The sequence below is a fragment of the Tachypleus tridentatus genome, chromosome 2 (genome assembly GCF_004210375.1).
Source record: "Tachypleus tridentatus isolate NWPU-2018 chromosome 2, ASM421037v1, whole genome shotgun sequence".
NCBI lineage: Eukaryota > Metazoa > Arthropoda > Merostomata > Xiphosura > Limulidae > Tachypleus > Tachypleus tridentatus.
The window spans coordinates 89,692,137-89,718,223 of record NC_134826.1 but is presented as its reverse complement, the minus strand read 5'-3'; the positions used below and the strand labels follow the sequence as shown (position 1 = coordinate 89,718,223).

At 35.5% G+C, this 26,087-nt stretch overlaps 1 protein-coding gene across 1 annotated transcript; it reads left to right on the top strand.

Annotated features, from left to right (window-relative positions):
• Positions 1 to 1,665: 1,665 nt before the first annotated feature.
• Positions 1,666 to 3,067, top strand: LOC143245554 (protein Tob1-like). The gene is given in 4 exon segments (XM_076491913.1): positions 1,666 to 1,946; positions 1,949 to 1,979; positions 1,982 to 2,689; positions 2,808 to 3,067. Coding segments are annotated over 4 exon segments (1,143 nt in total). The 5' UTR covers positions 1,666 to 1,802.
• The last annotated feature ends 23,020 nt before the right edge of the window (positions 3,068 to 26,087 follow it).

Here is a 26,087-nt window from a genome sequence, read left to right as displayed (position 1 = left end):
TTCTTTTGGTGCCATTTAACTTACTGAAAGAAAGAGTTGAGTTCATACATAGCCACAAACCCTAGTAAAGATGTAGCCGTGGATAATAGCGAAAGACGACCCTTCTATATGAAGTCTCTAAATGAATCATACGGATGATGTGTTAACTGTCATAACCTTCTCGCGGTGCATGGCACCGATACATCTGCTAGTACATTCAATTTCTCAAACATTTCGTACACGTCACTACCAAGTTCTTTGATACAAGCGGCACCTGCACGCACATAATAACTTCAGTTTTAAATATCTTATTTCCCATGATACCATCAAATAAACATTCTATATCAATTGTAAGAAGTGCACGAGGATCTCCACGTTAGTTGTTCGAGGTATCGGTATTTAGAAATTGTAAACTCGGTAAGGTCAGGTTATTGCGGTCCAGGTATCGATGTTTGGAACTTGTAAACGCGTGAGGGTTAGGTTCAAATAACCTTTTCCTCCCTCCAACACTTTATTAGTTTCTGTTCAATATTGATTTAATTACAACAAGAAGACCACGCTGACCTCTATCAAAACCATCTCCATGTAGGTAATTATATCAATATTGCTGTATTAAATACACTTTCACTTCATCTGATTGCCCACAGTATACGAACTGTTCCAGTTGCATTTTTCACATTTTCAATTATTCTAAATTTCTTCAAGAGCATTCGTATATGAAATCTTTCTAATGCCTTCACACTTAACTAGAATTATTGATATGAATGTCTTGTATTGAGTAACTTAATTTACTTTTATTTTATAAATGTTAAGGGGGGAATAGTACTTACAACTATTTCCATATTATATGTAAAAACGGTCCAGTTCACGTACCATACCATTTTTTTACCAATCTGTTGTGAAATGATTTCGTAAGCTATGTAGGAGTCTATCTGTCATACTTTAAGAGTTATTCAAGCCTGTAGCAGTTAGGTAACTGTTCTTTATCAGGTTGTCTTTGTATCACGTTTGAACAGCTGAATGAAGTCTGCCTCGTTTCGACAGCGCTAAACAACTAATTTAGACTTATTTATTAGCAATCACGTATCTGTTATGTACATCAGTAACATGCAATACCTAATTAACGAAATGTATGATATTTCTACACATGGTCCTAAAAGCTAGAGCAGTAGAATAAAATAACCTTGTGTTCATTTTGCTTCATTGTGGAGTTCTGCGCAACGACACTAGAGGGCTATCTGCAATTGTCGTCCCTAATTCTGAAGTGACAAACTGAAAGAAAGGTAGCTAGTAAACACCACTTCTTGAGCCATACTTTACCTACGAATAAGGATTTACTGTTACCTTTCAACGTCCCCACGGCTGAAGTTGGGAGATATTTCAATTCCAAGTATTGCAAGTTTAGTGCCCCAACCACCAGGCTAAACTTTAACTTACGAAAAATGTTTCAATATTTTAATTAACGACACTGACAATCTACAAATGCTGTTGTTACTTTCTACAATTAAGGTGGAATTTTACTTCTAAACGTCTTAAACTTCTGTTAAAACGATGGAGGTTGCTTAAAACTAACAATTTTAAACAGATCATCAAAGAGAAACATTAACTTTGTATATTTGATTTAAACATCTTCATTTCAGTTTTATGACGTTTAGATTTTAATTCTCTGTCTTTTTACAGATGTTTGAAGAAGAAAGCTATGATCGCTCTCTTCAAGTAATCTGATATCATCATAACGACGTGAAATTTAAAATGAAAATAACCACAAACGTTTCTCCTTGCTGACCAAACAGTGAAGAACCGATCATTCGTTTCCAAGAAACATGCGCATTGAAGTACAAGTAGCCCTGAACTTTCTCATTTCCTTTCTTTACAACAAACTACCACGAAGGCGAGTGAATCACTATGCTGAGGAACTTGAAAAAGCATTGCGACAAAAGTTTGCTGGGCACTGGTACCCAGAAAAAGACCTTTGAAAGGGTCTGGATACCGTTGTTTGAAACCCCCCCTCTGGATCCGGTGTTTTGCGTTGCTGCTGCGCAATGTGGTGTGGATCTACATGATATTCAGACGGACTTACCAAAGTATCTCAGTATCGACCCAGGAGAAGTGTCGTACCGCCTAGGAGAAAAGGGGCTAGTTAAAGGGCTGTACAACAGAGTAAACAATTGTGAAGAACCTTCGACGTACAACTTCCCAGGCGCTTTTAACCCTGATGCTCAATGCTTCGAACCTCTGGACAATGTGACGTCGAATTTGAACCAGACATTTCTCTGTTATTCCCCATCTTCCTTACTCACCTCTGACCTAACTTCGACGTATAAACCAAACAATTCGGGAAACAATTTTCCTTCCATTTCAACAGCTCCTCTAACTTTTACAACCGCCACCTTTGCACAAACTAAGTTTGGCTCTACAAAACTTAAAAATCTCGGAAAGAAATATCATCTCCTCTCTCCAATGGAACTTACCAATCACATTAACCAAAGGACGACAGGACAACAGCCCATCTCCCAGCATCCACATCATCTACCTTTCATGTCTAATCCCTTCCCAGTTCCAGAAGCCACAGGCAATATATTTGGCTCATCAACAGGATTCTCTACAACCTACACAACAGAGCTTGTCTTCATCCAAAACCCAATATCATTTAGACACGAGATTATTCATAATGACACCAACCCAGCAGTCACGGTTTCTAATGTCCACTGTAAACGTTCATGATAATTTACCAATTGCAAGCACACAGGGCTTGAAAGTATATGATAAAAACAACCTTGGTGGGTTTGAAAGAGATATGGACTCCTTAAAAAACATTTCTAACTTAGCTACGTCAGGATCAATCCTAAAAGCTGGCACGTCGTTCAAACAACCACCCCAACTTCAAGTGGGCGTTCCTACCCAGAATAATCAATTTTCAACCGTCTTTGACAAGCCAACTATTTCAAATAGTGGAAATTCTTCGACAACTGAAATGCAATCCAGTGTTCTCCCGTTTAGACAAGTAAATTTCGAAGTACTTGGGTCGGGCTCATCATCAACATTTACGTATCCCAGTTATTACCCTCATCTTTTGCTTGCGAATTGAAAAAAACAAAACACTATTTTCTGTCCAAGTGAAATAAATTCAGTCGCTTGATTAAGATCACTTACGATTATTCGATGTTTATACTCTTGAAAGTAGATGTTACATGTCGTGTGATACCTTAACTACAATAAGTTGCCAAAAACCAAAAAATGCTATTCATATTCTACAAAACATTCCTCATTACCAAAATGCCTTTCACGAAATTTGTGGACATCAGAAATATCCTGCTACGAAGAAACAGTTCTCAGAGTAAAAGACATAAAAATATGTTTGTTTAGATCTGTCTTTAGCACAAAATACACAACAGAAATGTTGAGATTCTGTGAAGGACATTCTGGGAATATCTTTGCCTTATTGGTGTTTCTGGGGGATAGAGTATCACCAAACCTATTTCTTTCTTTTATTTAGAATTATAATCAGACTTTTATTCTCACGTTAAAGTAGTCTTACTACGAACCTTCGGCCCTCTTACATGTTTGTTTGTTTGTTTTTGAATTTCGCGCAAAGCTGATCGAGGGCTATCTGCGCTAGCCGTCCCTGATAGAGAAGTGTAAGGCTAGAGGGAAGGCAGCAGTCATCACCACCCACCGCCAAATATTGGGCTACTTTTTTACCAACGAATAGTGGGACTGACTGTACCATTATAACGCCCCCACGGCAAAAAGGTCGAGCATGTTTGTGACGGGGATTCAAACCCGCGTCCGTCAGATTGCGAGTCAAGCGACCTACGTAGAAAAAAGTCCGTTTATAATTCTAATTGTTAATCTACCTACATTATGAGATTTAATTTGTATTTCCTTTGTGAAATTATTATTTTCATTGTATTTTGACATATCTTAGCAAGTGTACGTGTGCGTGTGGCTGCACCAAAGACGTTTTTCTAAAGTCGCGATTTAACTCAAATATTTATGATAAAAAAGCAACGTAGATTCGAAACATCAATTAAACACAAAAATACGAAATCATCTAACCCGAGCACTTTCAAAAGGTGGGTCTCTTCTTCTGGGGTTCCCTATTTGTCCCTGATGAAAAAAGATCCATCCTCTGATGGTTATGGTCATACGATTTAGTCTTTTGGTAAATGTCAAGTAGTTATTAAAGCAGTCATCTTTACACCAAATATTTTTTGCACTACAGTTCTTATGTGCTTAATAAGTGGATGTGGTCTAACGTTTTATTTTTGATGGATCAAGGATTTGTGTGTTACTTTTTTCCCCAAAATGTACATATTTTATTAAAACAAGTCAAGAAGCATTTTCCAGCTTTTAAACGTTGAATGTTTCGTTTCAACATTATGATTATATTCTGATTGGATGATTTAACAGCTACATCATGGAGTTCAAACCAAAATCTGGATTTCGATACCTGTTGTGGTAAAAGCATAGACAGATCATTGTGTAGCTTTGCAGTAAGTAAAACAAGCAACCCTTTGTCTGCCCTCCAGTAACTCGGCGGTAAGCTCGAAGGCTTATAATGATAGAATTAACGATTCAGTCTCTGCGGTGGACACTGAAAATAGTTCATACTGTAAGGTTTTTGCACCTAATTTGTTTTGGCTAATCTTGATAAATTACTCAAGCATCGAAAGGAACAAACGGGATAGAATTCTGTCCACTACATACACTTCAGATCACTACCTGCTGAGAAAACTAGCTTTACTTCTAACAAAGTTTAAACTCTCAAACATTCAACTAACTTTATAAGATAGCAACAGAAAAAACGTGGGTACTAGACAATAAATAACATCAACTGTTTGTTACGATATTATTCGAAACGTTAACCATTCGATATGTTAATAGTGAGAAATGTTTAAACATCGAATCCCACAGGTTAACAATAAGAAATGTTTAAACACTGAATCCTACAGGTTAACAATAATAATTGTTTAAACACTGAATCCTACAGGTTAACAATAAGAAATGTTTAAACACTGAATCCTACAGGTTAACAATAAGAATTGTTTAAACTATGAGTATCAGAAACTAATGATAACAAATAATGCGTCTTTTAATCTGTGTTATATGAAAGTGATACAACACTTTTAGTCCCTATTCTACTGTGGTGTTTAGCTAACATGCCTATGCTGACGGTTTTTGAGCGTGTGTGTGTGTTGTCTGCCAGATTTTTGTTGTTTCATATAAGACTAGTTCTTGTTATGTGTATTAAATCATACTTCACATGTAAAGGGTTAAAAAAATCGTGAATTTTTAGCTTATTTTACTTTATATAACTTTATATAACTCATCAGAGAAGGTCAAGTTTATGGGGAGCACGTAGAGAAAAAGATAGCAGTTGAGAAACGATCTATCACTCCTTGCTCTAATAACCAACTTTGTTCTGGCTATTTATTTTGGTTAGAGCCATATTTCTCAAACGTCAAGTACTTCTATCGCTTTCACAGCGATGAAACTTCAATTCAAAGAACTCGAGTTAAAGTGAACGTAGAATATTTAATACTATATCAACCAAGTTTCTCTTTGATATACCATGAATACACGATGTCCATCAGTTACAATCGTGTATCTCAAATGAAACCTAACTTGGCGTAACAATAAGAACTTTGGAAGTTGAAAGTTATAACAGTTCCTTGCACTAAATGAACAGCTGTTGTAAGGGTGTACAAAAATAAATATACCAAAAATAAAGTTGAATAGCTGTATTGTTACTTGAGATAACAAAGTGGTGGGCTTGTAAGTGTTTTGTTCTTGTTTCTGTTACTGGAAATTCGTATTTACACATGTTATAAGAGTTATTTATTCCACAACTCCAAGAAATTCATGACTTGTTACAAAGAACTATCTTCCAACAGGATGGAGCACCATCCTACTTTGATTGAGTTGTTGGTGTTTCTAAACCAAAATTTTCCAGAGTTGGATTGGTTGGGGAAAACCTTTCAAATGGCCTGCTCGTTCACCCAATTTAGCCCGTCTGGGTTTTCACCTCTGGGGCGTTTTGAAAACAATCTACCATTAAAAACCAAAAGACCTTGAAGAAGTGAAACATTGAATTCGTGATGCTGTCTTGTTTATCCTTTCTGCTGTGTTGGAAAACGTTTTCTCAGAATTTGACCACGAAATTAATTATAGCGAATGATGGAAGCCTTGTAGAAGTCCATTCATTATTAAACCTAAAATTTGCAAATATACTACTTGTGTTTATATTCAAATTTTGTTGTGATCTGAAATAAGAGGAAAGTTATTCAACTTTATTTTTAATATGTTCATTTTTGGACACTATTTTTTACTTACAAATAATACAAAATCTCCTTTTCTAATATAGGAAAGTTGGCTACTGTTGGCTACTTTACTTCAACGTTGAGGTTGAGTTTAAATCTGAAAGACAAAAATCTTTTAAGACAATATGCCAAACTTGGTTTCATATACCATTTACAGCCTTTAACCTTCGTGGGTTACAGATAAGACCACAGATAACCATGATACCAAACTTGGTTTCATATATTATTTATAGCCCTTAAACTTGGTTGGTTACAGATAAGACCACAGATGACCATGATACCACACTTGGTTTCATATCTGTATTTATAAACCTTGACCTTAGTGGGTTACAGATAAGATCACAGATGACCATGATGCCAAACTTGGTTTCATATCTGTATTTCTGAAAATTGCACAATAAATTCTTCAATTCGAACACAGATGCCTGTATACGTATTAAAATACTAATTATAAACGTCATTACAGAAAGTAAGTCCTAATTTTTACTTCCAGCCCAGTTTGCTGGCTTTAATTATGCATTCAAATTTACTGATAAGCTATAAAGCATAGAAATCAATGTTCCAACGAGACGCCTGTCTTTAAAATGAACAAACTACCAATAAACCCATAAAAAGGATCTTAAAACCTTGAAAATTACATTTCATAGACTGTTTTTGTCAGAAATTAATATAACAACTCCGGCTACACGAACTTATCTGGCTTGAAACTAAAATTCGATGAGAATACATGTACAATCGGTTCTTTCAGTGCATTACTATTCACGTTTCACTCAGAAGAAACGTCATATTAAACGTTTCAGCGAAAGTCACCAGAAGCTTTTATTTCGAGAGAAGTTTTGTACAGATAAAAAGTTACTTTTATTAAATACAACTATGTGAAAATAAGAAACGAATGTATTGTCTAATTATAAAGTAGGACTACCACAGTTGTGTGGTAACCCTCGTATCCACACACGCATATATAGCATTGTACTGAGGTTTTTGCTTTTAAATGCTACAACACTCATTGTAAACAACTGCCCTAAAAATGTTTCAAAGCACTCACTTCTTATGTAATATACACATACGCCCTCAGTGATAATTAGACGAACTACACTTGTAATACTCATATGCCGAATCATTTGTGGGTCTCTAATAATTTGGCACATAAATGTAGAAAAATGTATTTTTCCGATGCTACTTCAAGAGCTAACGAACTCGACCGTTTTAATTAACACGAGGGGCGTGTGTGTAGGCGTTGTGATGTTCTTAAACTAAGAAGGACTGTCATCAAATTGCTGCTCGTTCTCTCCAGACATAATAGGTATACAAGTATTTAGTTGATGAAACCACGTAACAAACCGTTAACGTAACGGATGTTCTGGAGTCATCCACTCGCTCTTGAAATGCGATTTTAACCCTTAAACGACAGCTATCCTCAAGTGATGCTGCTACCTACAGCATTCTCATTGTTTAAAGGTTAACACGTGTAAAGACAAACCGAAACAAGCTGTTTTCCGTACATAAAAGCCTGTGGGATGAAAAGTTTCTGCGTCCGTTTCAAGAAAAGCTACACAATGATATCTGCTCCAGCCGTTCCTAGTTATGAGCTGAGAGTCTAGAAGGAAGGCGGGTGTCACCATCACAACCAATTACGGACTTTTAGACCACGATGAGAACTTAACATTTTAGAGACTGACAAAACTTTCTGATTAAATACAAAATTAATATGTACTACCTTCTAAACGAATCTTCAATTTTCTTCCAACATAACGTTATTACGTACCTTCCAAGCGAATATTTAATCTTATTTCACTTTTTATAACATATCCTGTACAGAACACACAGCAACAATAACTTCTTTCACGACGAAAACAAGGTCAATGTATTTAAAGCACTTTAGATAAGAAATAACTATACATCTTGTCCCCTATAAAAGTGTTTTCTCCGTAGAGTTCAGTGATAGTGCCAAAACAACAAATGACGTACATCTTTTTTTATTTAATATTATCAACATAATTTTGTTTGTTTATATTTATGTTCTAAAACAAAAAGCTACACAATGGGCCACATGTATTAAGCCTTCCAATGCAGATATCGAACCCCTCAGAGTTACCACTGAGGCTGATATTAACAAACACACAAATACATAAATTGGAATTCCTCTTGAAATCACTAACGGTCACTGCTCAACTAGGTTTAGCACTAACATAGTGAATATCGGTCACTGCTCAACTAGGTTTAACACTAACATAGTGAATATCGGTCACTGCTCAACTAGGTTTAACACTAACATAGTGAATATCGGTCACTGCTCAGCTAGGTTTAACACTAACATAGTGAATATCGGTCACTGCTCAACTAGGTTTAACACTAACATAGTGAATATCGGTCACTGCTCAACTAGGTTTAACACTAACATAGTGAATATCGGTCACTGCTCAACTAGGTTTAACACTAACATAGTGAATATCGGTCACTGCTCAACTAGGTTTAACACTAGCATAGTGAATATCGGTCACTGCTCAACTAGGTTTAACACTAACATAATGAATATCGGTCACTGCTCAAATAGGTTTAACACTAACATAATGAATATCGGTCACTGCTCAAATAGGTTTAACACTAACATAATGAATATCGGTCACTGCTCAAATAGGTTTAACACTAACATAATGAATATCGGTCATTGCTCAAATAGGTTTAACACTAACATAATGAATATCGATCACTGCTCAAATAGGTTTAACACTAACATAATGAATATCGATCACTGCTCAAATAGGTTTAACACTAACATAATGAATATCGATCACTGCTCAAATAGGTTTAACACTAACATAATGAATATCGGTCACTGCTCAACTAGGTTTAACACATATACTGTCGATTGATATTTTAAAGTGTTTTTTTTTCTTACTGGTTATGGGAGATTTCAAGCTCTAAATTGTTTAAATTATCATTGTAGCAACTAGTTAATAAGGTTTAACACTCAAACCTCAAATTCATAAACTTTTTACTACACTATTGTAGCATTTCAAGATAATTCTTATTATACTAAAGTCTTCCTGGATAATGTTTATAACACTAACGCCCTTCAAAATACTTTGTATTACGCTAATGCTTTCCAAAATAATTTTTACTACACTAATGGCCTCCAAAATACTTTTTATTATGCTAATGCTTTACAAAATAATTTTTACTATACTAATACCATCCAAAATACTTTTTATTATGCTAATTCTTTCCGAAATAATTTTTACTATGCTAATGCCCTCCAAATTACTTATTACGCTAATGCTTTACAAAATATTTTTATTCCACTAATGTCCTTCCAAGATAATTATTACACTCATAATCTTTCACGATAATCTTTCATCACGTTACTAAAGCATTCTAAGGTATTTCTATAATGCTAATGTTTTCCAATATAATTTGTTATTTCACTAATGCTTTTCAATATAATCTTCCATTGCGCTACCAAAGCATTCCAAGGTAATTTTTATCACGTTAATGGTCTCAAAGATAATTCTTATTATGCTAATGTCTTCCTGGATAATTTTTATTACACTAACGCCCTCAAAAATACATTTTATTATGCTAATGCTTTCCAAAATAATTTTTACCACACTAATGCCCTCCAAAATACTTTTTATTACGCTAACGTTTTCCAAAACAATTGTTACAACACTAATGCCTTCCAACATATTTATTACTCTAATACTTTTCAAAATAATCTTTTATCACGTTACTAAAGCATTATAAGATATTTTTATCATGCTAATGCTTTCAAATATAATTTTTATTACATTAATGCTGTCCAATATAATCTTTTATTGCGCTACCATACCATTCCAAGGTAATTTTTATCACGCTAATGCTCTCAAAGATAAATTTTATTTACGCTACTTCTTTCCAAAGTAATTTTTATTACGCTAATGGTTTCCAAGATAATTTTATTCTTTATTTTATCAACCAAAAATAACTATAGCCTTGTTTAATGAAAATATACCCACTAATGACATACTGGCCATGCAGTGAATCAGCAGTAAGCCAACGGTCTTGCAAAGTTAAAATCCAGAGTTCGAGTCCCCGTGGTGGATTGAACAAACAAGGTGCATTGTGTAGCTGAAACACATGGAAAATGTTGAATCGGGCTGTTACTAACCCTCACTGAGAAAAACCTTAATACTAACATGGTTAAAATGTTTGTTATACGCTAATAGCCCAGCTAGTAAAATTATAATTTCCAGATGGAAGATAAGACGAGCTCGTCAGCATAATTATATTGGTTCTAAAGAAAAACAGAAAAATAGGCTTAAATTTATTTAAATCATTAATAACGACATATAAAGTTTCAAAATTAGGACGAAATTCCTTTGTTTCAGAACTACACAATAGTTATCTGCACCTGATTAGCTCTTTCCTTAGAGGGAAGGCAGCGAGTCATCAGCTACCTCTGCTAATCCTTCAGCTACTCTCGTCTTATCGAATAACGAGACATGAACATTACTCTTGCAGCGATATATTTATATCAATCTGACGCGATCCAATGATCCTAAAATTCATACATCAGGTACGACCATGAAATTTTATGCAGGTGAAGCTAAGCCCTCTTTCAACGTATCAACATCATGAGTTGATCTTTCTAGCAATGGTTAACTCTCTAAGGAAAAAAAAACACACAAGACACCTGCTTCAGTACCTTCTGTAAGACCCTCTCCAGATTAGACCCCTCTTGACATATAACCAACTAATTTGTTTCAGCGCCTTTCAAATGAGGAAACTCATGATGACGAGAAACCCACTTCAAGGGAAAATGTCAAACAATGAAGAAACTAGAAACAAAAAATCAATGTATGTCATGATTCTTCTCGTCCATCATACAACAGGTTCAACTTAGCGACGAAAGACTTCTGGCTACTAGATTTCCCTTGGGCATCGAAAACTGCAACGTTCTTTTGAAACCCAGCTGACGGAATGATGAGAAAAAGTTAGAAGATTTTCCAGTAACAGCGTATTTACAAATAATTATACGGATACAAAACACGACAAACAAATGTTTTAGGTCATTTCTCGCGTCTTCTTTTTATTTTTGTCGTCAAAACAAAATCGCTCTTAAAACTCTTGACACACTGACAACGTCCACTAGTCCTGGGAGGACAGCGCAAAATGTTCACTAGTCCTGAACAGTCCACTATATCTGAATGCACAGAGCAGGATTTCCACTAGTTCTGAATGGAAAGATACACTATGGGCTATCTACGATGTGAATAGTGCAGGAATCGAACTGTGATTTTTAGCCTTATAAGTCCTTAAGGTTAACTAATCAGCCACCAATGGAGTAAGTAAGGAGAAAAGTGTTTTTGTTAGTCATGACGCTGCACAAATCTGAGGTGAGACCACATTGGGATCAAACTGTCAATTTTAATGTTATAAGCCCTTAAAAAAGGAGGACTGTTTAGTTTCCTTCACTTACCACTTTGTAAACTGACAAATAATATATGAAAGACAAGGTTGAATTGTTGCTTGTTTATTTATTTTACAAACATTACAAAAAAAGAACCTTGTTCTGTCTTGTCCTTGTAACACTGTCTTAGGAACGACAATTACGGCTGTTTGGACTTGTTACTTAACGTCTATTATATCACAAGAAATATGTAGATCTGGTTGTTTAAACCACTGTCCATGACCTTCGTTTTCATATAGTTATTATTATTAAATTAGAAATATTATGTTTTGTTTAAGCATTTTCGCGCAAAGCTACACAAATTACTAATATTCAAATGATACAGTGAAGAGATGGAGGCTAGCAAATAGCATCTTTCGCCAACTCTTGAACATGTAAGAATAACTGTAACTATTCAGAGTGCAGAGTCTGTTTTGTTTTCTTTGCATCAATGGACCGCAAACCAGAAACCTTCAGATTCGCAATCTCAGCACAATCATTCAAAAGTCACGCCTTATCCCTGAAAGTAGGAAATTTACCGTGTGCAAATCAATTATATATTCTCTTTTACGATAATTCTAAAAGGTCCCGACACGTTCAAGCTCAACACTTATGGGAAAAAAAATATATATATAACAATGTGGCAAAAACGATGGAAACTTTCAATAAACTTCAGTCACTGTGTTTAGTTCACTCAACACTTGAGTTTCACTTGTGGGCGATATTTTCTTCGACACTGCTTCTTTGCGTATACTAAAACAGACAACCTCTACAGTTGTTACTACAGCAACAGCAGAAAATAATACAAAACCGATATCCAAGCCAGAAGGACGTGATATGGGTTCACTCAACACATGGCAATCGAGTGAAGGATTTTTTTAAATTTTTTTGCTAGTTTGATTCTACAAAGAAAACTCTAACACGGGTTTAATTAAAGTTCCACTGTTGACAGTTATTTAATACTACACTACCTTAGGTCTATAAGATTCAGCTTCCTTGAAGTTATTCAACGTTTTAAAGCCCGGCTCATTCTGGTTTCTGAATGTTTCTAAATTATTATCTCACAAAGGACTCTGTATGAATCCACCTATAACTGTCGAACCGATGGACATTTTGTCACCAAACCTGACACTTACCCTTAAGACCTACCCACACACATACTGCCTTCGACGGCCATTTAACTTTTTACATCATCTAGTATGTAGTTATTTACACAGTTAGATTTTAAGAAAACTAAGAAACATATTTTAACGGGAAAAAAAAATTTGTTTGTAAAACTTCGCCCAAAACTACACGAGAGCTAACTATGAGAGCCGTTCCTCATTTACCATGATAGAATAAAGGGAAGGCAAATAGCCGTCCCTGATTTACCAGTGACAGACTAAAGGGAAGGCAGCTAGTCAACACCACCCACCGTCAACTCTTGTGCTACTCTTTATCAATGAAAAGCTGAAAACGGGCGAGCATCTTTGGTGGTAGGATTCAAACCCCGACCAACTGATTGAGAACTGAGGCCCCTAACTACTAGACCATGCTAGACCCTCACAACAGAAGATATGTGTATATATATGTATATGTATATATATGTGTGTGTGTGTGTGATTGAAAAAATAGTCAATTTATCCCTCAAATTAATTGAGTTCCAGTTAAATTCGTCTTACCCTCACTTTAATGGTAAAGCCTGTGCAGTACAGAGTGGATAAAAAATCGTATATTAAGTAAAGCTGTAGAAGACATCTACTGTTGCTAGGGCGAACGATTTAAAATTTGGATGAACATTTGAAACGTATAAAAAATTGGTAAGCAGGCACTCCAGATTGCTGTGTTATTATAATCAGCTACTTGTACCTAACATTTCAATTTTGTTTATACTCTCTTAACCATCTTTCATCGACAGATCAGATATCATCAAAACATAAACGTGTTAAACGTCGTATAAGACGAACTTATCTACTCTTTCATCACTCGGGATAGACATCGAGGTGGTCTGATACAAACAGCATTCCTTCGTACAACTCCCGAGGAAAAGGAGGTTAAGAGCATATGATAGGTCTGGTAATAATCGGTCTCACGGTTCGGTAATTATAATTTGACGTACTCGTGGCGTGCGTTAAGTACTTGTTTAGCTAAGGGAAGAAACATAGTACAAACACGCCAGGTTTGGCAACAATCGGTTCTGTATATTCGACAGTTTAGGCACACATACACAGAATGTTACTTATAAGAGAGAAATTTCTTTGCTTCCATTATTAACAAACTGTAATGTTTAGTACTGTGGAATAACACATTAGCGAGTGAGGTTCTTAATACGATAAACAAAATTGTCTTAAACACGTGGATTAGTTCTAGAAACAAACATCCGTCAGTACTTCAATTATAACAAGTTACTTGGGTCAACAGCGAACGAAAACAACGTAGTACGTTCTGAAGTTGCCTCCATGGTCAGTTTAACATGGTTCTTCTATCATAACATTTCTACCTCTGCTTAGAAAAATACAGTTTTACGTTTTAATGAGAACTTATCAGATTCGTGACACGCTTCATATCGCTGAAAGTTGACAAAAAATGTTAAAATACTTCTAGATATGAATGACTTTCTTATTTGAGTTCCGTTTGAACCGGTTTACAAGTCTCGTGAAACCGGTTCTGTGTGACACTTGACATAACTCTGAGAAGAAACAAACACAATTATCAGTGTATTCTGTTTATGTGACGTCATCCAAGCCTTGAGATCAACAAAAAACTGCACTCAGAAATCTTACACCTCCATCCAACATTAGACAGTAAAATGTTAATAACTTCACTTTACTAAATAAAGTTGGTTATCCTTCAACTTTCTATGTTAGGAATATATATGTAAAAACGGCTCGTTTGGGTTGAGAAAATGTTTTACGTAGAGGAGCGAACAACGTTTCGACCTTCTTCTTGTGAACCTGACGATGACAGAAGAAGGTCGAAACGTTGTTCACTCCTCTACGTAAAACATTTTCTCAACCCAAACGAGCCGTTTTTACAAATATATTTCTCTACAAGTGGGTTTTCTCCACATCACTGTGTTAGGAATAGCTGTACTCAAGTTCCGCTCATAAACATAACGTACCGAGTCTGATCGTACCAACTGAATGTACCGAATCTGATTGTACCAACTGAATGTACCGAGTCTGATCGTACCAACTAGAAGTACCGAGTCTGATTGTACCAACTAGAAGTACCGAGTCTGATTGTACCAACTGAAGGTACCGAGTCTGATCGTACCAGCTGGAAGCACTGAGTCTGAGCGATCTATAGACAACTGATCCCCCAAACTATGTTCACAACACACCGATACAGACACTGATTCTGAATCATTTAATAAAAACTAATATTACAGCTGCAGTAATGCTATGGACACTAACAACCACGTGCTCTAATTATAATTACAATTGGTTCGTTATAAGGTTAACGTGTTATTGGAAACATCTATCCTCAGCCACGTCATTCCAAATAATGGAATAAATTTCAAAGTTGTCTATTACTTTATACTAAGTTGTATAAGAGCCATTTCTGTCCAACATAAACTGTAAGCTCTTAAGCTATAAGTTAGTTTCACTATTTTAACGGTTGTACGTACATTAGAATTAGGGAATAAATGTATTATTGTTGGTGATAACAAAGTTAACTGATATAATATAACAAACAAATAATGTCGTTTGGTTAGTTCTTACCAAAATATGCGCGTTTTGCTTATGAGTTAAATAAAAATAACACTAAATACAATTTACTTCTCAGTGTGGTGCACATCATAACAGCTATTGTTAATGAAAATTAATAACATATATATACGTAAGTGTGCGTATACAAATATATATACATACTCGCATGTAAACAATAAAATATTTCTACGCGGTATCTTCGCATTCAGAAATACCTTGTCACCGGCAATGTGATTATTTCCAAATACCAATGTTCACTGTAGCTTGATGGTACTTTGGTAGCTTTACGTTCATTCCTACTGTACGGTGATTCAGGTGTTAAATCTTTTTTTTCTTCTGTATACTATCATAAATGAACTACTTTTACAACCGAAGTTTTCACTAGCACTGTCCAGGTCAGTCAGATACCGTTAATATAGCCTTTTTACTTGTGTATGTATATAATGTCTAAACCACTGCTATACAATATCACAGGAGTTTAATATTTAACGAAAGACCTACTCAGCACTGGGTACAGTAAAATGTAGTGTGCAACGCTTCAGTTAGGTGGTGTGTCCGTGTATTATACACATAAAGTTTTAAAAAATGTATGTCGCGTACGAGTTATTTATGTACTACCACAACACGCTACAATGTAATTCGTTATGCCTAGTTATTCCACACATGAACGCTTACATCAAAGGTGAATTTTATAATTTATAGTACTAGTCAACAGATTACAAAAAATCCGAATTTATCAAGTGTGTATAATATATATATATATCCACGAAAATTCTTAACCGTGTAGTAAAAGTGGACGTTTACAAAATAGAAATAAAGAAACGTATTAGCATGAAACGTGAATTACATAACAGAATATCATATTTTCATATTAAAGTTTTCCGGTTCTATTTGTATAGCCCCCCGCTAGTACAGCAGTATGTCTCCGGATTTACAACGCTAAAATCAGGGGTTCGATTCCCCTCGGTGGGCTCAGTAGATAGCCCGACGTGGCTTTGCTATAAGAAAACACACACATACACTATTTGCATAATCTCTGTAAGCTCTTAAATGAACATTAAGTTATTTGGTTCGGGAACATTCTATATTTAATCTATAGTAGGGTCGCCAGACACATCATTTAAATATTATTAAAATAAATTTTATAAGAAAGGTTAAGAAAAAAATAATACAAAAAAAACTACAAGATATTAAGGTATTGGTGTATCTCACTACAAGATAATATAATATTGATGTATATCACTACCAGTAACGCGCATGCGTGGAAAATGTGCAATAAGAACGTCATTCATTCAACCAACCTCACCCACCTCCATCTCAACATCTTTTGACGAACGTTTGGTTGCTTCCTCTAACTTTTATTTTAAAGAGAACGACTTATTTTAATTTACAAATAGCTTCGTTTACTTCTTCATTTTATTAAGTCAGTTTAATTAAACTTGTATACAATGCTTGATAGAAACTTGGCGATACGTCTTATTTTAATAAATATTTCATTCATAACTAAGGACAAATATTTCAACTTTTCCAAAGAATTTATTTTTTACCTCTTAAAGTTTCGGAACTATTGACTGAAACCAATTAAATAACGAATATGTCTATTTACTTATTATGTTCTCTTAGGCTTAACACAAGAAGATAAACTTCGTCACTACTGATATGTCTTTTATTTTTTACTATTGTTAATTCTCTAGCATCTCTTTTATAAAAACTGTGTTTAAAAGAAAATAACAGAAAATTAAATTGCTGAAGTGGTCTTCGCAAAGCATCGTCTTCGCCCTAGCGATATTTTTAAAACTATATTATTAAATCTATAAAAATTAACACGTTTCTCGTCTAACAACATTAACTTCTTATAGCCAGGGTTTTTTCCTAGTTCTGTTTTGTTTAGTTCCCTTACAGTTACAAAACATGAATCTGTAAGCATCAACTGACTCGTAGAGAAGTCTACTGTGTGACAACTAAAGCTACTTTCTTTATTGCGTCACAATTAAAATCTACTTTCTTTATTGCGTCGCAAATGTAAACAACATTATTGCTGCCAGTTTTTAAGTCTTACAAATTTGATTCGCGTTGTTGAATTTCGCGAATAGCTACTATAGAGCCACCTGCGTTAACCGTCTCTAATTTAGCAGTAATAAACTAATAGCCGAAACTCTTGGGCTACTCTTTCATTAACGAATAGTGGGATTGACTGTCACCAAAGGTACGTTATGAGACGGAGCTTCGAGCCCGCGACTCGCATATTGCGAGTTCAGCGACCCTAACACCAGGACATACCAGCCTCATCTTCTACATAATTAGGTCGAGAAAAGATTGAATAAAACTTTGCAAGTATCGTAAACAGGTCTTCAAATGGATTGCATACGTAGGATACGAGTTTCATCGACTCTTCTGCATTCCACCCACTCAAATAACATAACATACTTACTTGTGTTTTGACTCTTTTTATCAATAAAAATAGATTCCATTTTCTAAAAGTAGTGTTTTGAAGCAAAAGAGGTTTTGATTAATATGTCAATCTGGAACTTTGTTTTGTAAACCTTGCGCGCATGTGTTCATTCATGATTGTGTTCTTAACTTTTGTAAAATCAATGTTTGCTGCTTTTATAAACCGTTATTTTTAAACACAAGTTAAATTAACTGGACCTCGAATCTTCACTTTAACTTGTATTTCTTTGTTTCTTTCTGAATTTCATGCAAAGCTACACGAGGGCTATCTGCGCTAGCCGTCCCTATTTTAGCAGTGTAAGACTAAAGGGAAGGCAAATAGTCACCACCACCACCCACCACCAACTCTTGGACTACACTTTTACCAAGGAATAAAGGGATTGACTGAAACACTGTAACGCCCCTATGGCTGAAAGGGTGAGCATGTTTGGCGCAACGGGGATTCGAACCCACGACCCTCATTCTACGAGTAGAGCGCTTTAACTACCTGGCTATGCTGAGCAGTTAAGCCTGTAATAAGTGTTTGTCTTTAACTACATAATTTAAAGTCGTTGGTCGTCACGTTCATTTGGAAAATGAATAGTAAAAGAAAATTTATTAGCCAGATAGTTATTACTGTTTTTATTTTTATGTGAATTTCATCTTTCAATTTTAGAAAAACATACTCGAGTGTCGAGGACGCTAATGTAACGTGGCGCAACTTGATTGGCCAGTTCTTCTTTCCCTCACATCTTTATGGATTTGTCTAGACAACCTTAAAAGATCAGCATTTTAAAGTAATTGTTTTTGTCTAAAGTCTAAACTAAAACATTTCTCATTTCAGCCGCACGAGGAAATCAAGTTACGATAACTTACATTAACACTTCCTTATAAAATAAAAAAAATAAAAGATTTAACGATTTTCTCGTTTCGCTTTCTCTGATGCAGTTTTATATTACCGTTTAGAGAAAGTCCCTAAATTACAGTCTAATAACTGTTTACGTCAAGGAAAAGTGACGTTTTTGGAGATGTTTGTTAAATTTTGTGCACAACTGCTAGAGAGCTAATGTGCTAGTTGTCTCTAACTTAATTGAGATAATACAAGGACGACAGCACCCTCCGCTAATTCTTGGGCTACTCTTTACTGACGAAAGTTGTATTCAAGTTATAACACCCCCACGGTTGAAAGGTGAGCATGTTTGATGACGGGATTCGAACCAGCGACACACATTTTGCAAGTCGAATACTCTAGCCATCAGGTTATATTTTCAGAGATAAACCAGGCCAAATAATACCAATAGTTAGAACAAATTCGTTCATTTCAGAATGTTAGCGCAAAGCTACACAAAAGACCCTCTGTACATAACTATACCTAATTTTAAACTTATACATAAAAGGAAGGGCAGATATCAATGGCACCTACCGGGAATTCAGGAGCTATGCATATCCTTGTCTGACCAAATAGTGATTTGACCGTCACTCTTATAACACACTCGCACCTTCCAAGTAAGAAGTGGACGTTTAGTGCAACAGGCTACAGAGTATATTTCCTTATATTAAAAATCCGGGCACGTAAACCACTGGAATAGAACAGCAAGACATATACCAATTACAACTCCAAAAGGAATCCCTCCGACAGCGAGTGCGCCCAACTGAAGAATAAACATAAGCACCTTACGAAGAATAGTTATTGCATGTATTTTTATTATTCAACTGATAAGCTAACCCAAACTTTCTAACTAAAGCCGACACCAGAGGTCATCCGCAAAATGTCACTGCTCATTATGATTTACGTTCCATGGTTTCTCAAGATTCTAGTTGCCATCGGACCTCTGGATGCGGTGTTACACGTTAAAATTCAACGCCTTGGTTGCGATATTTCAATCTACTTGTTTTCCAAATCCTATTGAGGTCTCTTTATGTGATACAACGTTACTTCTTAGGAACTAAACATCTTGGACAGATAAATTAGTTTACTTTGGGGGATACAAATGAGGACAATATTCACGATACGGTTTCGTATTTAAAGAAGAAGTTGAATACATCATGAAGTATGTCAACCGAAACGGTGGGTGATACCATTTTTAGTGGGATACTAACAATTGTTAGAAACTTAAACTGTTGCTTAAATTTCACAGACAAACGTGAACGTGCATTAAAAACTTCATGCCTGAAATTAAAAAAAAAAAATTCATCTCCTGTAAACACTTTCTTCACTAACTTTTGGTACGTAGGATATTTTAATACTGAGTAAACATACGAATACGTAATTTCATACTTTTGACGTATGTCGTATCGAGTGACAACTTAAATGGCCTGTATTTAAAAAAGAACAAACTATTCCTGCATTTCACAATATAAGTTCCAAATAACTGGAAGTTACCACCCTTTGCATCAATTTATTGACCTGAAGTAAACATCTTTGTCTTTGTAAAAGGTATTTCAAGGAATATTTGTTTCCATTAACACAGCAAGAATGGATGTCTACCGTGACAAATATCTCCAGAAGTCACGAGTGGACGCACCCCACTAGAAGAATGTTGGTAAGACCCCTTTCACAAATGCACAACGTCTCTGAGGAGAGAAGAAAAAAACCTTACATTTTCAGGACGTATGACGACGAAATATTTACTAATAACGATTTCTACTCGGTTGTAGTGGAAACATTAATTCCATTACACATCTAAATATCTGTATTAAAAGATATTCCAAAATAAAATCAAACCGCCATCTCGTCAGAAAAATAACCAAACGCTAGTTTCAACCAAGTAATATTGACTTCTATAAAATTTCAAGTTCAACACAGTGAAGATGAGTCATCAGGTATCGTGATGACAAATACATCACATCAAAACCTCAAGTTCAACGCAGTGAAGATGAGTCAAAATGTATCGTGATGACAAATACATCACATCAAAACCTCAAGTTCAACAGAGTGAAAATGAGTCATCAGGTATCATGATAACAAATACATAACGTCAAAACCTCAAGTTCAACACAGTAAAGATGAGTCATCAGGTGTCGTGATGACAAATACATCACATCAAAACCTCAAGTTCAACACAGTGAAGATGAGTCATCAGGTGTCGTGATGACAAATACATCACATCAAAACCTCAAGTTCAACACAGTGAAGATGAGTCATCAGGTGTCGTGATGACAAATACATCACATCAAAACCTCAAGTCCAACAGAGTGAAAATGAGTCATCAGGTATCATGATAACAAATACATAACGTCAAAACCTCAAGTTCAACACAGTAAAGATGAGTCATCAGGTGTCGTGATGACAAATACATCACATCAAAACCTCAAGTTCAACACAGTGAAGATGAGTCATCAGGTGTCGTGATGACAAATACATCACATCAAAACCTCAAGTTCAACACAGTGAAGATGAGTCATCAGGTGTCGTGATGACAAATACATCACATCAAAACCTCAAGTTCAACGCAGTGAAGATGAGTTATCAGGTATCGTGATGACATATCAGATCTAAACGTGTAACTTCAGATGCTGAACATGTTTCATCAGTATCACGTTACATCTGAATGTCTTTATAAAAATCCTCATGACTAAAGATATAAAAATCCTCATGACTAAAGATATTGATATTGAAATATTTATCTTGTCAGATCTTAAGTCGAACTGTGTCGTGCTATTTGAGTGTGAAAACTGGATAGTTTACAACAGAAATTTGTAAAAGAAAAATATTTAACTATGTGACGAATGGACGATTAAAATTATATTTCAAAACAGGTCGATTCACTGATATAGAAACAAAAATAAGATTGGATATTGTGTTTTGTTTCATTCCGTATATCAATGCCTTTTATGTCATTCTTCTAAAGAAAGGAATCGATTTTTAAAAGAAGCTTTTCCTCTATTACAACTAACATGAAGATTTCGTTGAGATTTATTCAAGGAATAATAATCCTCTAGTGTATCGCATCAAAATTAGGGACGACAAGCGTATGTAGCCCTCGAGAACCTTTGCGTGAAATTCAACAAGTGATCAAACGAAATTTATTAGAATTTCATTATACTAGTGGATTATTGTTCCTTGAATAAATCTCAGGTGAGCCCCGCACACCAACTATTGAGCTTCTCTTCGCCAGCGGCTGAAATGGTGAGCATGTTCGGTGAAACAACTTGAACCGACGACCCGCAAATTGCGAGTCGAGCGCCCTCTAACTACTAGGTCTAATTGTAATAAAAAAGCTATTGAGCTAATATTACGAGAAACGCGAGATATCTATATTGATATACGAGGTCTGTTCAAAAAATACGCGGACTGTTTGAATTGCGCGGCTCCAGTTGGTTCCCGGGGGAAATCCGCTTGGTGTCGCTAGGTTCGCACAGATCAGCTGATTACGACGCCATTTTCCGATTGCAGATATCTTCATTTGTGTATTAGCTACGCGGTTTTAAGTGAAGTGCGATTTTTTCGTTTGGCGGATTTCAGAATGAATGACCTGAAGGAGCAACGACTTGCTGTGAAATTTTGTGTTAAACTTGAAAAATCTGCGACTGAAACTTTTGCTATGCTTAACACGGCTTATGGTGATGTTGCTATGAAGCGTACGGCATGTTTCAAGTGGCATGAACGTTTTAAGGATGGTCGACAGTCCATTGAAGATGATGAGCGTCCTGGACGTCCTTCCACGTCATTATGCCAAATGCGGGCAAATCGACGTCTGACTGTCAGGGAGCTTGCTGAAGAGTGTGGGATATCAGTTGGATCTTGTTACGAGATTTTGACTGAAAAATTGAAGATGCACCGCGTTGCTGCGAAATTCAGCCCTCAGAACTCGTGAATTTTTGGCCAAACACTCGATCACTGTTCTTCCCCACCCTCCTACTCACCTGACCTTGCTCCTTGCGATTTTTTCTTGTTCCCCAAACTCAAAAGACCCTTAAAAGGAAGAAGATTTGAGACGATTCCCGAGATTAAGGCAAATGCGACGAAGGAGCTGGAGGACATTACAAAAGAAGCATACCAGGACTGTTTCAACAAGTGGAAACACCGTTGGGATAAGTGTGTGCGTTGGGGAGGAGAGTACTTTGAAGGGGTCCCAGACCTGTAACTTCTAAATAAAGTACATTTTGTTTTATGACGTCAGTCCGCGTATTTTTTGAACAGCCCTCGTATTTGGCATTCCGGACATTAATTCAATTTATCTGTCTCAAATTATTTTACGTCGTTACTGCAATGGTTAGGATTACGTTCCTCTTTCCAATAAGAAATAAGTGACAGGAAAGATAACTTTATATTCATGATAAAACTATTATCTTATACAGTCCCTAATTTTGAACTATTGACCACAAGGCACCCAACAAATCAGCAGTATCCCACCACCCACGTAAAGACTATCACTCTTATAACGCACCCACAGCTTAAAATACGAGGAATATTTTATGGCATCGCATTAATTAAAACCCGATTCGTCGGCCTCGAAGTCCTGGACCCCATTACAGATGTATTTTTGTAGTTCTCACTTGGAAGGTTAGTTACGATATTAGCTTTTCACTGTTGTTTAATATGACTTTTTTATTCGTGTCTAATGACGCACTAAGTATTAGATAAAATGCTTTCTTGCGAAAATATTGCAGGCGAAACGGCTAAAAAACAACTTTCAAGAAATTACTGTATTGCGAAAGCGCCTTCTATTTTTTACTATTCCTCACTATACATTACATACTTTAACAATTAAGCTTGTTACGTGGAATTCTTTATTGAAAATCAATAAAGTCTAACTGTCTTTTCACATTGAGGTTCAGTACTTCATTTTCTAATACAACAGAAATATCAACAATAACAAAAACATGTCAAGAACAATGACTCTCTAATATCGATTTTATAACCAATTTCCGAAATAACTAGATAAAAGTTAATCGAGTTCCTAATTACATACTATTGGAACAAAACATATTTTATGGCGGTGAAATAACTAAAAATTAAAGATTACACTACGTAACACAAATTTTGTTCCTGGATAGTATGTGTTATTTCTTATTTGCTTATGTTGTAAAAGTACAGAAAATGGCCATTATTACCTTCAAACTTTGCTTTTGTGTCCTGGATAATGAAATTTACAAACTAACCTAATTTCTATGTAAAAACGGGAAAATTTGCACATTTTCATTTACATAAGGTTTGAATAAAACAACATATGAATCAAAATTTACATATATTTATACTAAAGTTATACAAAAATGTTTAGAAGTGAGTAGTTTTTCGAGATTTGCGACTGTAATGTAAATCACTTTCACGTATCAGCCCTCAAATATAGTCACCCATCATGTTTTCCTTATACGCTCCTTGGTAGTGGCGTTCAAAGTCCAGTATATCTTGGTGGAAGCGCTCGCCTCGCCCCTATGAGTATGCTCCCATGTTCTCCTTGAACTTATCTAGATGAGCGTCAAGAATATAAACTTTCAAGTACATCCTACAGCCCATTCTGCGGTAGATCTTCACCAGAGCCTCAATCAGTTCCACATAATTTTCGGCCTTGTGATTGTCATAGAAGCCCCGAACCTCTGTGACAAAGCTGCCCCAAAGTTTTTTTTTTCCTTCCTACTGAGCTTCTTGTGGAATTCTGTGGACTCCAGGATCTACTTTATTTGTGGTCCAATGAAGACACCAGCTTTGACCTTTGCCTCAGACAGCTCAGGGCAGTGTGGCACTGGGGCGATGGATGATGGAAGGTGCGGGTACATGATAGCAAATGCATTCTTGGCAGCCCGACGTTTGGAAGAGTCCACCATGCAGAAGTAACAATTGCTTGAGTGGTCAGTGGGTTCACACCAAATTCTTGGAATAGCAAACTTCATATCTCTCTTTTCCCCTCTGTACCATCTTGCAAAAGAGCAAAATAAAATTGTTATTATGAAGAATAAATTTATTTCATCCACATCTAATGTGTAAGAGGTTCACGCAAAACATTTTACGTGATATTTTTTCTATACTATTGGAAATTTAAGAAAAAATAAGTTGAAAGATATTTAAATTTTAAAAGATCTAAAATTTGTACAATATAAAATCTTATTACTCAAGCAAGCAAAAATTGTCCATCTTACCTTCTAGAGTTTTTTTGCAATGCTTGCAGGTAAAATGAGGTGCCCAGGGTTTGTCTTGATCCCCGACAGGCATGCTGAAATATGCCTTGTGGGCTTCAACCATTTTAACAGATGCTATCACAGAGTACTTTTTCGCTCTTAACTTGATAAATTGACCACATACATAGCAGAATACGTCTGGAGAATGCTTGCAGCCTCTTGATGCCATCTCTGATAAAATCAGAAAAGTCTATGTATTCACTTAGGCAGCTAGAACTAAATTGAAGTGGTGAGTGGTGATCCCCTGTATATATATATATATATTACTATGGAAAGTTCTAGAAAGTTCTTGAAAATTCTCGTAAGTTCTACAACATTCTAGAAAGTTCTTAAATTCTTGTAAGTTCGAGAAAATTCTCTATCAGCTACTCAGCACTGAATCTACTTGGAATGATCTGGAAAATGGGTAAATTTGAAAATTTCATTACCCAGGTCACAAAAGCAAAGTTTGGAGAGAAAAATAGGACTTTTAAGATATGAAATACACAACAAACATGCTGTCAAAATATGATGTTAGCTATAAATATTAAAATTTCTTAAAGCACATACAAAAACTTTAATATTTATTGAAAATACCAAAACTTTCAGGACTCTGATCATTCCGACCAAACTTTAATAAGTCAACTGAACTGTTCTTTGTTCAAACGTTTCTAATTTTACCAAATCACTTAAAGATTAAAAATATTCAAGTCTAGTTTCACTAAGCCTAACTGTCTGTACATATTAGTTGTTTCGCTTCAATAAAAATTCCACTTACTTGCTCAACTTCTTTCGTATGTATGTTGTCAAGACAACATAATTTAGAAAGCAAAGAAATACACAGTAATTTTGATAAAAAAATTACAAAAAGGGTTCGTTACATTGTATGATGTTAGCATATATTTATACCAGGAAGATAAGTTTAACATGAAAAGTTAAAATGTGAGGAAATTATTGTAAAACGCGTATGAGACATCATTAAGTTATTTAAAAAAGGATAAATTATGCTATTTCAGTGTTCGAAATTTTTGTTTCAAAAACCTCAGTTAGGGGGGATTTTGTTTTGTTTGTTTTGGAATTTCGCACAAAGCTACTCGAGGGCTATCTGTGCTAGCCGTCCCTAATTTGGCAGTGTAA